Source organism: Strigops habroptila, chromosome 8, assembly GCF_004027225.2.
Source record: "Strigops habroptila isolate Jane chromosome 8, bStrHab1.2.pri, whole genome shotgun sequence".
In the NCBI taxonomy this organism is placed as follows: Eukaryota; Metazoa; Chordata; class Aves; order Psittaciformes; family Psittacidae; genus Strigops; species Strigops habroptila.
In genome coordinates, this window is record NC_044284.2 from 59,252,275 (window position 1) to 59,264,634 (window position 12,360).

The 12,360-nt window shown below is 39.3% G+C and overlaps 1 protein-coding gene across 6 annotated transcripts in view; it reads left to right on the top strand.

Moving 5' to 3' along the window:
• The window catches only part of FGGY (FGGY carbohydrate kinase domain containing), a 299,368-nt gene that overhangs the window by 262,973 nt on the left and 24,035 nt on the right, over positions 1-12,360 (top strand). For 5 of the 6 annotated variants that reach the window (XR_003992624.1, XR_003992625.1, XR_003992627.1 and 2 more), the window contains 2 exons: positions 1,116-1,236; positions 4,572-4,666. Coding sequence is in view for 1 of the 6 variants with exons in the window: in XM_030494718.1 (XP_030350578.1) it covers positions 1,116-1,236; positions 4,572-4,666 (216 nt within the window). In the remaining 5 variants the exon portion in view is untranslated. The remainder of the gene's footprint in view (positions 1-1,115; positions 1,237-4,571; positions 4,667-12,360) is intronic. The other variant, XR_003992626.1, reaches the window with a different exon arrangement.

Genomic DNA, 12,360 nt, shown 5'->3' on the forward strand with positions numbered 1-12,360 from the left:
GGTGAAAACTTTGTCCAGATCGTGTTTTATGGGAACCTCCCTACAAAGAGTCAGCCTGGGCAAAATTTTGGCTGGAATTTGGCATTTTGTCAAGTCTGAGCTTCAAAATTAACTTCCAAGGTATTATAAAGAGCTGGGGATTATTTTTGGACAAATAGTTTGTCAAAGAAATGGAAAATGTTCTTGCAAGAGGAAAGAGGGAGAAGGTTGACTTGGGTGAGTAGTTGGAGACAAGCAAAGCAAACAGAAAGAGAAAAGATTGTTTTAAAATGGTAAAGCGTTTGCTTTCATCATTCACAGAACGGAACACTGAGCTGTTCTAATTTGGGTTTCTCAGAATGGAGACTGTAAATGAGAAGTTTAAAAATGTGCCCACATTTTAGATGTTTCGATTAATCCAGACATAAAATGGAACATTTTATTTTGCATAGGGCAAAGGCCAAGAGAAATAGTTAAGCCAATACAAAATTCTTCAGGTTTTCCTTTTTTGCTGAAAAGACAGGGTTTTATTTGCTCCTCTTTTTTTGGTTCTGTTTTGCTATTTGGCTTCAGAATTTGAATCTCCTTACCGAAAGTTATTTTCAGATACTGTTATACCAAGTAAATAGAAGGTTTTGCTGGGGATGTCTTTGCCATGTAGGTTTTAGTTCTGGATGTGGAAATGTTTTCCCTGCTCTGCTGTGCTTGGTCAAAACAGCTGCTTATCACTGCCCGCAAGTCTTCCTGGTGCCCGTTTCTGTGTTTTCCCATCAGCCCTGCCTTCACCTTTGTCAGTACTTCCCTGCAAGCCCTGTTTCCCTGTGTTACTGTGTACCGGTACGTCTCCACTCCTTCAGCCAGCCCCAGGATGTCTTCTGCAATGTACTGTGCCTGTGTGCTTCCCAGTTCTGTCTGCCATCCATTTGTTTTTCGTCCTTCTTAATTACAATGCCTGTTCCTGACTGGAAGCTAAGCAGAAGCCATAGCCCTGCAGGTCTGTTCCCAGCCCTCTGGTTACTGGTAGGGGCAGTTAATAGTATCATTCTTTATAGCAAATTGAGCTTTAAGATCTGTTCCTGTGGCTGCTCTCCTGTGCTCATCTGGTTTCTTTTTGTGTTTTTTCCCCCTTTTTGAAGTTAGGAACAAGACATATTTTGGAAACTATGCAGGCTGCAGGGCATCATATCAACACACTGTTCCTGTGTGGTGGGCTGAGCAAGAACCCTCTCTTTGTGCAGATGCACGCTGACATTACTGGTAAGTTAGAGGGAAAGGAGTGTAAACCATTTTAGGTGACTAAATACCTTGTCTTTGGAAAACTAAAGACTCTCTTTATATAGAACTGTATTTTGCTGGTTGGCCAAAAAGTGTGTAAAGAAATGTTACTTCTTGCAAGGCTGAATTTCCTGAAATTTAAAGATATTTGAATAACACAGAGATGCAGTGCAAACAAAGCTCCATACTTCTTATTGTTAGAAAACAGGCTTCAGGGGAAACCTCCAGCTTGATTTCCAGCTTGGTTCCTATCAGTTTAAATTGATTTCTGATCTAAGGATCTAAGGATCTTAGACTGACAGGGTTTTAAGAAAGTGCAATAGAACAAATGTAAAAACTCTGTACAGGTATAAACCTAATATGTATAAATTATCTCAGAGACGCTTCTCACTATCAGATTTTTAAAAAATAATTTGAATTTTTCTGTAGAAATTATTCCATTCAGTCAGATTCCAAGATGTCAAATGGAATAATGCCCACTGCATTTTGTAATCATGTTTTGCATAAGTTGTGTTTTACTAAATCCTCTATTAGCTTCATCCTATTTGAATTATGTTGGAGTTCTGACAGTTCCTGTGCATGCTGGGCATTGTATCCCTCCTATAGAACAATTCTTTTCCAAATTGCTTCCATGTCTGTATTATTAATAGGAATTAGGCCACAATTCCTGGATTCTTGCTCCTGCATGGTGTTGCACTTGGTTTTGTAGAATTCCTGTTGGGTGGAAGGTCCTGGGTATGTAGTTCATCACAAGAGGAAGTCTCAGGCTTGGTCTCCCTTAGGTCTGTGTGTGTTGGACATCTCAGCACACCTGGGAGTCAGTTGAATATACTTTGAAAAATGTGGAAAAAATAACAAAATTTACTGTAAAGGACTTCAGAGCAACTTTGAATGATGTATGTTTTGGGTATATGTCAAATTAAGACCACTTGAGCTGTCATGAATAAAGCTTAAGACTCAGATTTGGGGCATTTGGTCTGGAGATCTGATTTATCCTAACATCGAACCACACTTCATAACCTTGATGCAGGAGGAAAGATGAAAATATGCTTTATGTACTTACTTGAGATGAAAACAGAAATAGAGAAGCAAAAAGCATAATGCCTGTTGACTTTAAAATTCACTAAATATATTGTAATCAAGTGACACTTCAGGTTTGTGAAAAATAATGTTGTCAAGTCTATGCCTTTCCCTGTATAACTCAACTGTTTTAGGTGAATTTCTAATGCACGCTGTATTAGAAATTCGTGTAGAGTTGGGATGCTACGTGTAGAGTTGGGATGCTGGTTCACGATGTGTGAAATAAAAGATCTGTGAAAAGGTATTCTGATTAAAATGTAATCAGAAGTTCTTTGACTGTAACTAATGGCCAAGTACAATTCAGTACAAAAAGGCCTTTTTGCAGTCTGGAGTTCTCCCCCATTTGTAAAATCAGTGACTGACAAGGGATGTCAGAGTTCATCTAACTGAAATGCTCTTGGTTATGTTGAACTCATTAGAGCCTATCAGATAAAATAACTAACATTCCAGGATCAATCCCCCATTCTTTCCCCAAAAGAAAAAATCTGAATATATTATTGTTAGCTGCAAATGCCCATGACTCAGCCATGCAGACATCCAATAGATAATTTCGCAGGGCACTTAAAAAGTATCTTGATCTTTTTGTTTGCCTGGTAAGAATTCTGTATTCATTCTGATGATGCAGGAAATGTGCAGCAAATTTTAGAGCACGCTGAAAATTGCTTACTGCCTCAATGCCTGGCAGCCAGCCACGGAGCTCTTAGCTTCAGTTTTAGATTGTTCTCTTCCAAGCTGACCCAAGTCCTGAGCTGTGCTCTGCCTGAACTGGAGGAATGCTCAGGTGACTGATCCTGCACTCATGTTTTTAAGGTGGATTTCATTGGTCAGAAAAATTGAAGGGATGCTGTAATTACAGTAGTTCACTGGTAATAGTCATTCCAGCAATCAAACAACAAGGTCTCCCTCTCCGCTTTCTTTCCCCATCACTTTGCCTGTGCTAACTGTAGGTAGAAATGGCATAATAACCCCTGTGGCACCTTTATGTCCCTCACTGAAAGATGATTGTAAGGAGCTTTTTGCTGCAAAGTTAGCATAATGTACCTGTATGCCTGGGGTGCAAAGTGAATTTGCTTTGTTTGTGAATGAAACAATAATTGTTTCTTGTATTACTAATTTTAGTTCTCATTTTGAAAAGTGTGCATATGCCTTTCCCTCTGTAAAAGTTGTTTGTGCCTCACTTGAGATCTTCCTCCAGATTTCAGCCCCTTCTAATCTTAAAGTTGGCTCTCAAGAGTAACAATTTTGGGGGCATAATATCATTAGGGCTGTTCACTCCCCCCATTGCTGTGTTTACATCCTCATTCACTGCCTGAAATTATCTCAGTAATGGAAATTCAAAGACATGCCAAGCACTGGAGGAATGTTCCATTTTTTGGCTTAGTGAGGATAAGCATCTAAAGTACAGCTAGAAAAGTATTTAGACTTATGCTATTGGCTTAGTTTTCTAAGGAGAATTATGAAAGTTTATTAAGAAATAAATGATTTTTATTTGATTAGGCTTTTTCCTGCTGTTTTTACACCAGTAATGCATGTCTTAGAAAACTTTGTGTGAACCAGAGGGAAGTGTGTTCATGATAGTACCCATGGGCGATGAAACAATAATTTTTAATTGTACTTCAGAATATATATTGAGTTTGTTTGTTTGTTTTCCCAGTGTTTTAATCTTGTTTTCGAGCACAATTTGGGAGACAAGATTTCTCTTATTATTTCATACATAGCTTGTGAGAGTTTACTAGTCATATTTTCATGGCTTCCAGCAAAACCAGACTGCCTATCTTGGCTATATATTTAAACAACAAACAGAAACAATCTGGGTTTTTTGCTCTTTGCAAAAGAAACAAACAGAATACCACCCTGTTTTCCCCTCGAGCTCTGCTTTTAATAGGCACGTGGGTTTGGAGGGTGTGGGTAAACAGGTTTATACCAAGCTCTTTGAGATAAATAGCTAATGTCAAAGATCTGGGGGTTGTTCTTTGTATGCTTCATGTTCTGCCTTAATATTTTGCTGAAATTGTTTTATTTAAATTCTGCATTTTTCTTGGAGCCTGGAACCACAGAGCAGAGAGATTTACATTAATCTATATGGACTGTAGTTCCAAATGGAGGATGTGAACATGGTTTTCAAGTCTTTTTTGATTCCTTCTTTTCTTTGTCTTTTTTGCTTTAGTTACTTATTGTGCTGCTAGTGCATTACTGCTATGTTCTTCCTAACAGAGGCCTGGCTTTGTCTTGTACAGGCAAGCCTGTTGTCCTCTCCAAAGAAGTGGAGTCTGTTTTGGTGGGTGCTGCTATTCTTGGAGCCTGTGCTTCTGGGGATTTTGCATCTATACAGGTATGCAGTATCTGATTATTAATTTTTCCCCCAGTTTTAATGTGTTTTACACTTTGACATTTGGCACCATGCACAGACTTTAATTCACGTGGAAAAGTCTGTACCTTCTGCGCAGCCGGACAAGAGCCAGCATCGCTTTCTCTCTACCCTCTTTTTAACTCTGTATGTTATTTAGGTGTGTTGGAGGTTCATTTGTCTTTTGACTGTAGGGATATGCAGGTTAAAGCTTCTGTGTATGAAGTTAGGCCATGCAGTTTTACAGACAAAAAGGAAATTTGGCAGGGCTCCGATCCTGCAAGAAGGTCACACTTTCATCTCAAGTTATATTTGTCCTACTTTCCTTTCTTCATGCTGAGGAATGTTAAACCTAAGAAACAACATAGCACTATTTATGCAGTAAAAAATGACACACCTATACTTTGTCTTGTCCATAGTGAATGCAGAGTTAATAATGAGGATGGAACTTCATGTTTATTCATGTTATTTCAATCCATTAACAGTTGCAAAAGTAGCAGTAAGGCTTTTATGTTCAGTGGATCAGCCAGAGCATGACTTAGCTGCATTTATATAAACAACAATAGCATAGACAAACCCGAGGAAGGGTCTGAATACCCAAAATCCAATCTGTTTTCCCGTCTAGTAATTCCACTAGAATAAGACGTCCTCTCCTCGTGCTACACAAGGGCGCTAAACAGTACACTGCATCCAGCTGGACACAATTACTTATCAGGATGGTCCCTACATACACTTTTCTCTGTAACACAGATACTTGTAGCTGAAATTTTGCACAAAACACTTATCTGAATGTATTTTCTGAATAGGGAGTTCAGCTTCTCAACCCTGTTCAATTGATGCAGTTGCTCTGGAGCAGCTCAACAGGAGCTGCGGGACAGGGCCATGTTTGGCATTTTTCCAAATGTGAAATTTCCAAATGTGAATATTCTACAGTGCTGCTTCGGTTAGCAGGAAGATCAGTTTCCTTTCATAGGAATTTTACCATTAATCCCATTGCAACAAATATATAATACAATATATCTATAGCTATATTTAATAGTTTTACTGTTGCAAGGAGAACTTGTTTTGATAAATGGATTTCAGTAGCGACTTTTGGTGACAGGACTTCATATTTAATTCTTACTCTGTTAATCTTCTGCCTTCAAATACACAGATGTTTCATTCCAAGTTTAAAATGTTTTCCACTACTATGCAATAGCTGAACATCTCAAAACTGATTTTATTAAATCTGTCTTCATGACCATTATAAAAATCTAATGCTGTGACATTTCTGTGATGTGTTTTTATATAACTTGGGTGTATTCATTTAGCTTCAGTGTTTAACTCTGCCTTTTTATATAAAAGTATTTCAGAAGCATATCCGGCAATGTCAGAACACGTACATATGTATGTTTTATACATACATCCATATAAATATATGTCAGTTTGCATAGCACACTGAATCAGAAATCTTGTTCAGTGAAACTGGATCCTTTGAACCAGCCTTGTCACAGACTTTTTAATTTGAGAAGTGTTTGCTCTTTTACTGTTATGACAGGTCAGGATGTACCTGCCTCTTTGGTTAGCAGAATGGGTTTTGGCTTGTCATAAGTACAGTGCAGTTCTGAAGGTCTTCCTGGAGTAGACTTCTAAGGGCTTACCTGTGACCATGGGGCACAGGACTGCATGACTATACTCCCTTCCCGTTCCTGCTTGAATCAAGTAAGTTAATACCAGTACATGAAGAAAAAGTACAAATTGCAATCCAGTACCTTAGCACTGCATAAGGAGTCTGGTTTCCCAAATGCAGTCTCTGCCTTTTTCAGTGCTTCAGCAGCTATTTGTGTAAGGTCTGGTTCCAGTCAGCAGGAGAGTTTCCTTTTGTTTCACTGAGTTACAGGTCAAGCCCATGGGATTCCTTGGGATGTCTCTGAAACAGAACAAGGGAAAGTAGTCTGGAAACTACTGCTATTATACATCCCACTGGGTATTTGTAGCTTGTTTCTTTCCATCATACTGCCTGTGGTGATCACTGGGAGCCAGGTGAGGCCCTGAATCCTGTCCAGGAAGCCACAACACATCTGGCAGTGTGAAGAAACCACCCACCGAAGTGTTTTGGCTTAGTGTGTGTTCGGAAGATTGTCATTAAAGAGGTGCCACCTATGGCAGTATTGAACATCTCTAACATTGCAGAAAATAGGTTAGATTATGTAAAAATAAAGAATTCAGCTACATGGGATCAAGAAACAAGAAAGTTTAAAGAAATAAATGTCTTTTGGGGGTAGGAAGGCATAAATGCATATGTAGCATTGCAGTTCAATGGCCTTCTCTTCCATTTATTTTCCTGCTAACATATCTTACAAACCAAAACTTTCTTAGAGTTGCTGCTGAAAACATTCAGCATTGTTGTAGTCTTTGGAAATAATAGAGGTTATTACCTGTCCTATAATAGATGGTTTGTGATTAATTATTGTGCCTTCCAAAGCTCTTTGTTTGCTCAGTCTAATAGTAAAGGAGAAAATTGTGGGGTTTTTTACCAGTAACCTCTTCCCTTATGTCTATAGTTGTTTGAAGGGGAATTTTTACTGTATTTGTCCCAGTGACTGGTCACATTTCTCAGAATGATTTTTGGTCATTTCCACTCAATGTTAAAATCAAAATGCTTCAAACCTCTCTGGTTTTCATGGGTTGTCTGTTCTCCATTTTCTAAAACTCAAGCATCTTTAGGACAGCTTGGAAATAGCACTCAAAGCCAGGATCCCTCCAAATCACTTCTGATAATTTTAGTCCAGCTTTAACATGCTCTGCTGAAAGGGCAAAAGGACTGACTGCTGAACAGACACGTGAAACCCACTAGTGATAAGCAACAGCAGGGAACTTATATGGAAGTATGTGCATGTGTGCTATGTAGTATATACACAGTGAGTGATGCTTCAGGGAGCTGGTGAGCTGGTCTACATGCTACATGTGATGCTTTTGGGAGGTAACATGCATTACATGTTAGAGGTGACCTGCTTGTGCATTCTGTCAGCATAGGGGTTTGAGGCACGGGGCAACCAAATCAGAGCCAATGCTCCAGCAGTCTGCTCTTCACTCAGAAATTTGGACACATGGACAAGGTCCTCAAAATCTACCAGGGCGTTGCTTTTCAACAGAAGACCCAACTCTATGGTAGCCTTATATCATAATTAGAGTTAGGCTTTATTTAGCTTAACAGTTAAGAAATGCATTGGAATTGGATCATATTTCCTTAGGGGTAAAGTACGTGGCTGTGGGGATTGCTGTTACTCTCATACTGCTGTATTGTTCTGATGCTCAGTCCTGTGGCATTCCATCACTGGGATTTGGCTTGCTTACCTACATACCGTTGTATGATGAACCTCATCAGAAGTGTTTGTGAGACAACAGATTCCTACCCTTCAGTTTCTTGGGCAGTTGGTCATAGTGGAATAGTAAAGAGCTTTTCCTTCATTCTTTGGTATCCCTAAAGAAGTTTCTGCTCACAAAGAAGCAAGAATCAATGTCCTCATTTCCATTTCTGTACTACAGCAGTGACTGTTTGCAGAATGCAGCATTTTGTTCTAATTCTTAATTTTCATAACATTTTATTTGTATTTGGAATGATTCGTGGAGCAAAGGTTTTCATGCTTTCTATTGACCACATCTGTATTAGTACCAAAACTCTCAGAGTGCTGAGCCTTTACAAAGAAGCACTGGAAATAAAGGTTATGGCAAAATTTGTAACCATACAGGTTAATTTTCAGGATTGTAGTGTGGGGTTAAAAGCTCGAGCCCCTTGAAGCTGCAATTTCATCTTTAGGTATTTCTATCAAGGAAAGATTTATAACCTCCATCTCTCGTGCCTGGTCACCATATGTTGTTGCTTCAAAGAATGTTGACTTCCCTATTTTCCTCTTCATTTACTCTGCCTGCGTTTTTCTCTTCTGTGGTAAAACTGAATTAAAACAATTGCTCTATCCAAAAAGCAAAAAGAACATGCAGTGTGGTCAGTTCTTCCCCATTCCATCTTTTGTTTTAGTCTCTAGAATCTTTGGAAAGGGGAAAAAATCTGAATTTCTTCTTGCAGTTTGGGTTATCTTTTAATTTGCCCCTACGAATGTTACACCCTTTAACTGGTTTTGTTGCATGTTGATTGCTGTGCTGGTGAGTGTGACACAGCCTGACTGGGTCACAGGAGACACTCCTCTGTAAAGCAGTATAACATAAGGCTTTTTGAAATATACACTGTATTATAGGGATTTGGATTTTTGACATACATCTGCATAGAATGAAATCACCTCAACATTGCTGGCTTCGATGGGTCAATTGATTGGTTCTAGCCATTCCTTTCATGCTGAGCAGCAGGATCCTGGTTTTCCCTGCGATTGTTTCTATAGTAAAAATATAGTTTCCGGTTTCGCAAGCCAGCAATTCCTTCTCAGGAAAAATGTTCAATAAATAAATGTCAAAGTTTCCAGTATATCCTCATTACTCTGCCTCACTGGTACATAATTGAAAATGGGAAGAAGGTGCTGTTTGATTTGGCAGCCATCCAGCTCTTTTTTTTGTGGATAGCCTACTCTTTGGGACAAAGCCCTACACCAGGGAACAGCATTATTACCTTATAAAATCCTGCAGCCCCCTGACTACTCCTTAATTGCATATTAAAGCAATTAATAAAATTACCTGGATGAAACCAGATTACCAGATTTATTTTAAGTTATCTTAATGTGGGTCATTGTTACTGGCCAATATGGAAGAGAAGAAACTTTGTATAATTTACTATAACACATTATACTGGTAACTTTCTGTGATCATTTTTGGTGTAAAACATTGAGCTAGAACTTAGAGTCTACATAGTTACAACAGTTTTATGGTATAAAATTGATTTTTAAGTAGGTGTAGCCTTGTCTTTAGGACAAGGACAAGGTGGTTGTTAGTTTTGGTTGTTATGCAAGTTAGGGGTATATCCTGCAAAAAGATAAGGGTGGGGGAGGAAAAGCTTTTTAATTGTTTTTATAAAGCAGATTGGAGGTGTATAAAAATGAGCTATAGAAAGAGGTGTTAGGCAATTACCCAATGTGGATTAGCTGAATTATTTAGCAGCAGTAGCAGTTGAGCACGTGAAGTGCCCCTTAGGTACACTTCGCATCCCTGCAAGCTGCCCTAGAAGCTGTATGGATCGTGGTCTCCTGGCTCACGTTCAGGATAACAGGCACAGAGTCCCTAACTATGAGGGAGATATATTGCAGAAGGGGTTTGAAGCAGTGATGGTGAAGAGAAAATAATTTACTGGACTGAAGAAACTCAGAGGAGTTTTGTTTGTGCACTGCTTGGTTATGCTTAATGTAATGAACCTCTCTCAGTTGCCTAAAGAAGTTGTTGGGTGGTTTAGCATAAAGAATAAAATCAAATAACAAAACCCACCAACACAAGTTTTATAGAGATCAGCCAGGAAGACCACATGATCTGCAGCGTATTCACCTCTTAACAATGAAAATGTTACAGACTACCAGGAACGTAAAGAAGTTCTTTAACACAACAGTTAGTCCACAACCTTGGTAATGGACCAACTGGCAGTTGTGTATAGACGACATTTCATAAGAACACCCGTAAATAGTAGTGGGGCACGTTCAGTAGTTTTGCTGACAGAACTGGAAGGGATTAGGCTATTTCCATTTCTGGATCAGGCAGTCTCTGGTGTAATTTTGTTCCACTTACTTCAATGGACATGCTTCAGTTTATGGTCTGATCCTCTATTCCTCTTCCAGAGCATTACCTGTCAGGTCCTGGATTGAAATTAATACAAGTGTCTTGTTCATTTCCATATTTTCAAAAGCAAGAACTGAGTGAAAGATCAGGGAGGGGATAGTTTTTTCCTTAGAAATGGTAATAACTTGGGAAATCAAAAGAGGAAATAAAATGACTTCTCGCTGTTGAGTTAGGGAATGTTGCCTTCCCTCATCTCATTAAAAATGTAAAGCACTCTTGGTTTTGAGGAGGCTGAATTAGTAATTAAGTGCTATAATCAACTTGTGTAAACATCGTAGTGAAGGAGAACAGCAAATTAATCATTTCGTTGGCTTGCCTTACCCAATTAATGCACCTTTTAGTAAAGGCCTTCCTGTTGGGATAGGGGGGTTTTCCTCCTGTTGCCTTAATCAGAGGATTTTGGAAAGGCAGAGGAAGGGCACGTTTTTTCTTAGGCACCGTGCTGTCCACAAGGAGTGTGTTGTGATGCTGTGATCTGGCCTTCTTATTCTTCAAAAGCTCCAAATCTGTACATGTAGAGTTTGAGCCCAAGGTTTAGTGGAGACCAGCCTTGGGCAAGGCTATTGGCTGGGAATGGCCTCTCATCTAAGTGAGCTTTAAAGAAATTCCTTCGTGGATTGTATATGATCAGGCTCATTGACAAGACCTGTGCTCCGTAAAAGAAATACTTTATGCTTCAGTGCACAGCTTCTGTATCTACTGTTAGAGACAGTATTCCAGTGGTGAAAAGAGCTGAATCTTCACAGTCCATTCATTCGTTGTTCTCTCCCTTATGACTGGCAGCAAAGCTATCAAGGGATGTCACAGCAGTTTGTGATGTGGACTCTACTGCTTGCTGAGAACCGATCTGTTTCCCACATAAGCAGCTAAGATACTTTGATGACTGGTGGAGTGTATTTGCAGCTAACCAGGCCTGGACTCAAAGCAGTGGCTTGGCAGTACAAGAACTCTATCCCTTTACCTCTTTCCTTGGTGTTTTCACACTGGAATACATCTTTGCCTAATAGAAAGCTGGTTTTTTTTCCCCTTGTGTAAGAAAGTTAGATTCAAAATGGCATGCATGAAACCACCGAGATACTGGCAATGCCTCTGGCTTTTGTATAGAGTCAGCTGCCTTCTTACCAGAAATCTTTAGAGAAATATAGATGAGAGAGAAAAATTAAAAGGCAGTGATTTGATGGCCACTGTCCAGTTCCTTGTGGCCTAGTGTTTATGGTACAAAGAGTGCCTTTTTAGTTAGCATATTTTGGCCTTACTGTCAGAAGTTTCTGCAGTAAGGGTAAAAAGCGGATGAATCACAACTACTCTTTTGCCCTAAGGATGATCCTTCTGTATTAAAGCTGAAAATGTAAATGCTTGTCTGTCTCTGCCAAGCACAGAATGAGCTTTCAATCAGGTTGAGAGTGTGAGTCTTTATTTTTTTCCACTTTTCAAGCCACAATAAATATACAGAAGCATTTCTACTTTCCTTCAGCTGACTTCAGTGGACAGTATTTCCATGTGGTTGGATATCCTCTCTTGGTGGGAGTTAAATCACGCATAGAGAGTCAAACAGCTGAGATGTGGCTGGAGCTGATAGCACGATGCTTTCACAAAAGTGCTAAGAAAAGTACTCTCTGTCTTGTTGCTGTTTACTGACATGTGATACTGGTTGACATCTGTTGCCCTTCTCATTTGAGGACTGTTTGCTTTACTAACTTTAACATTTCCACATTGCTATGCTGTTCAAGTGCAGATACACAAATCTCCTTGGAGTCCCCAACGTCCTTTTATGAGAAGCAGGGCTGCCATCATTTGATATCATCCCACTGGCTGCCTTTTATATTGGAGTTGAGAGAAATAGCTCTGCTGCTGTTAAATGTTCTTGGTGGAGTGCAATGTCTAATGCTATATGTTGTCATACATTTGATGTATTATCAAATCAGTAC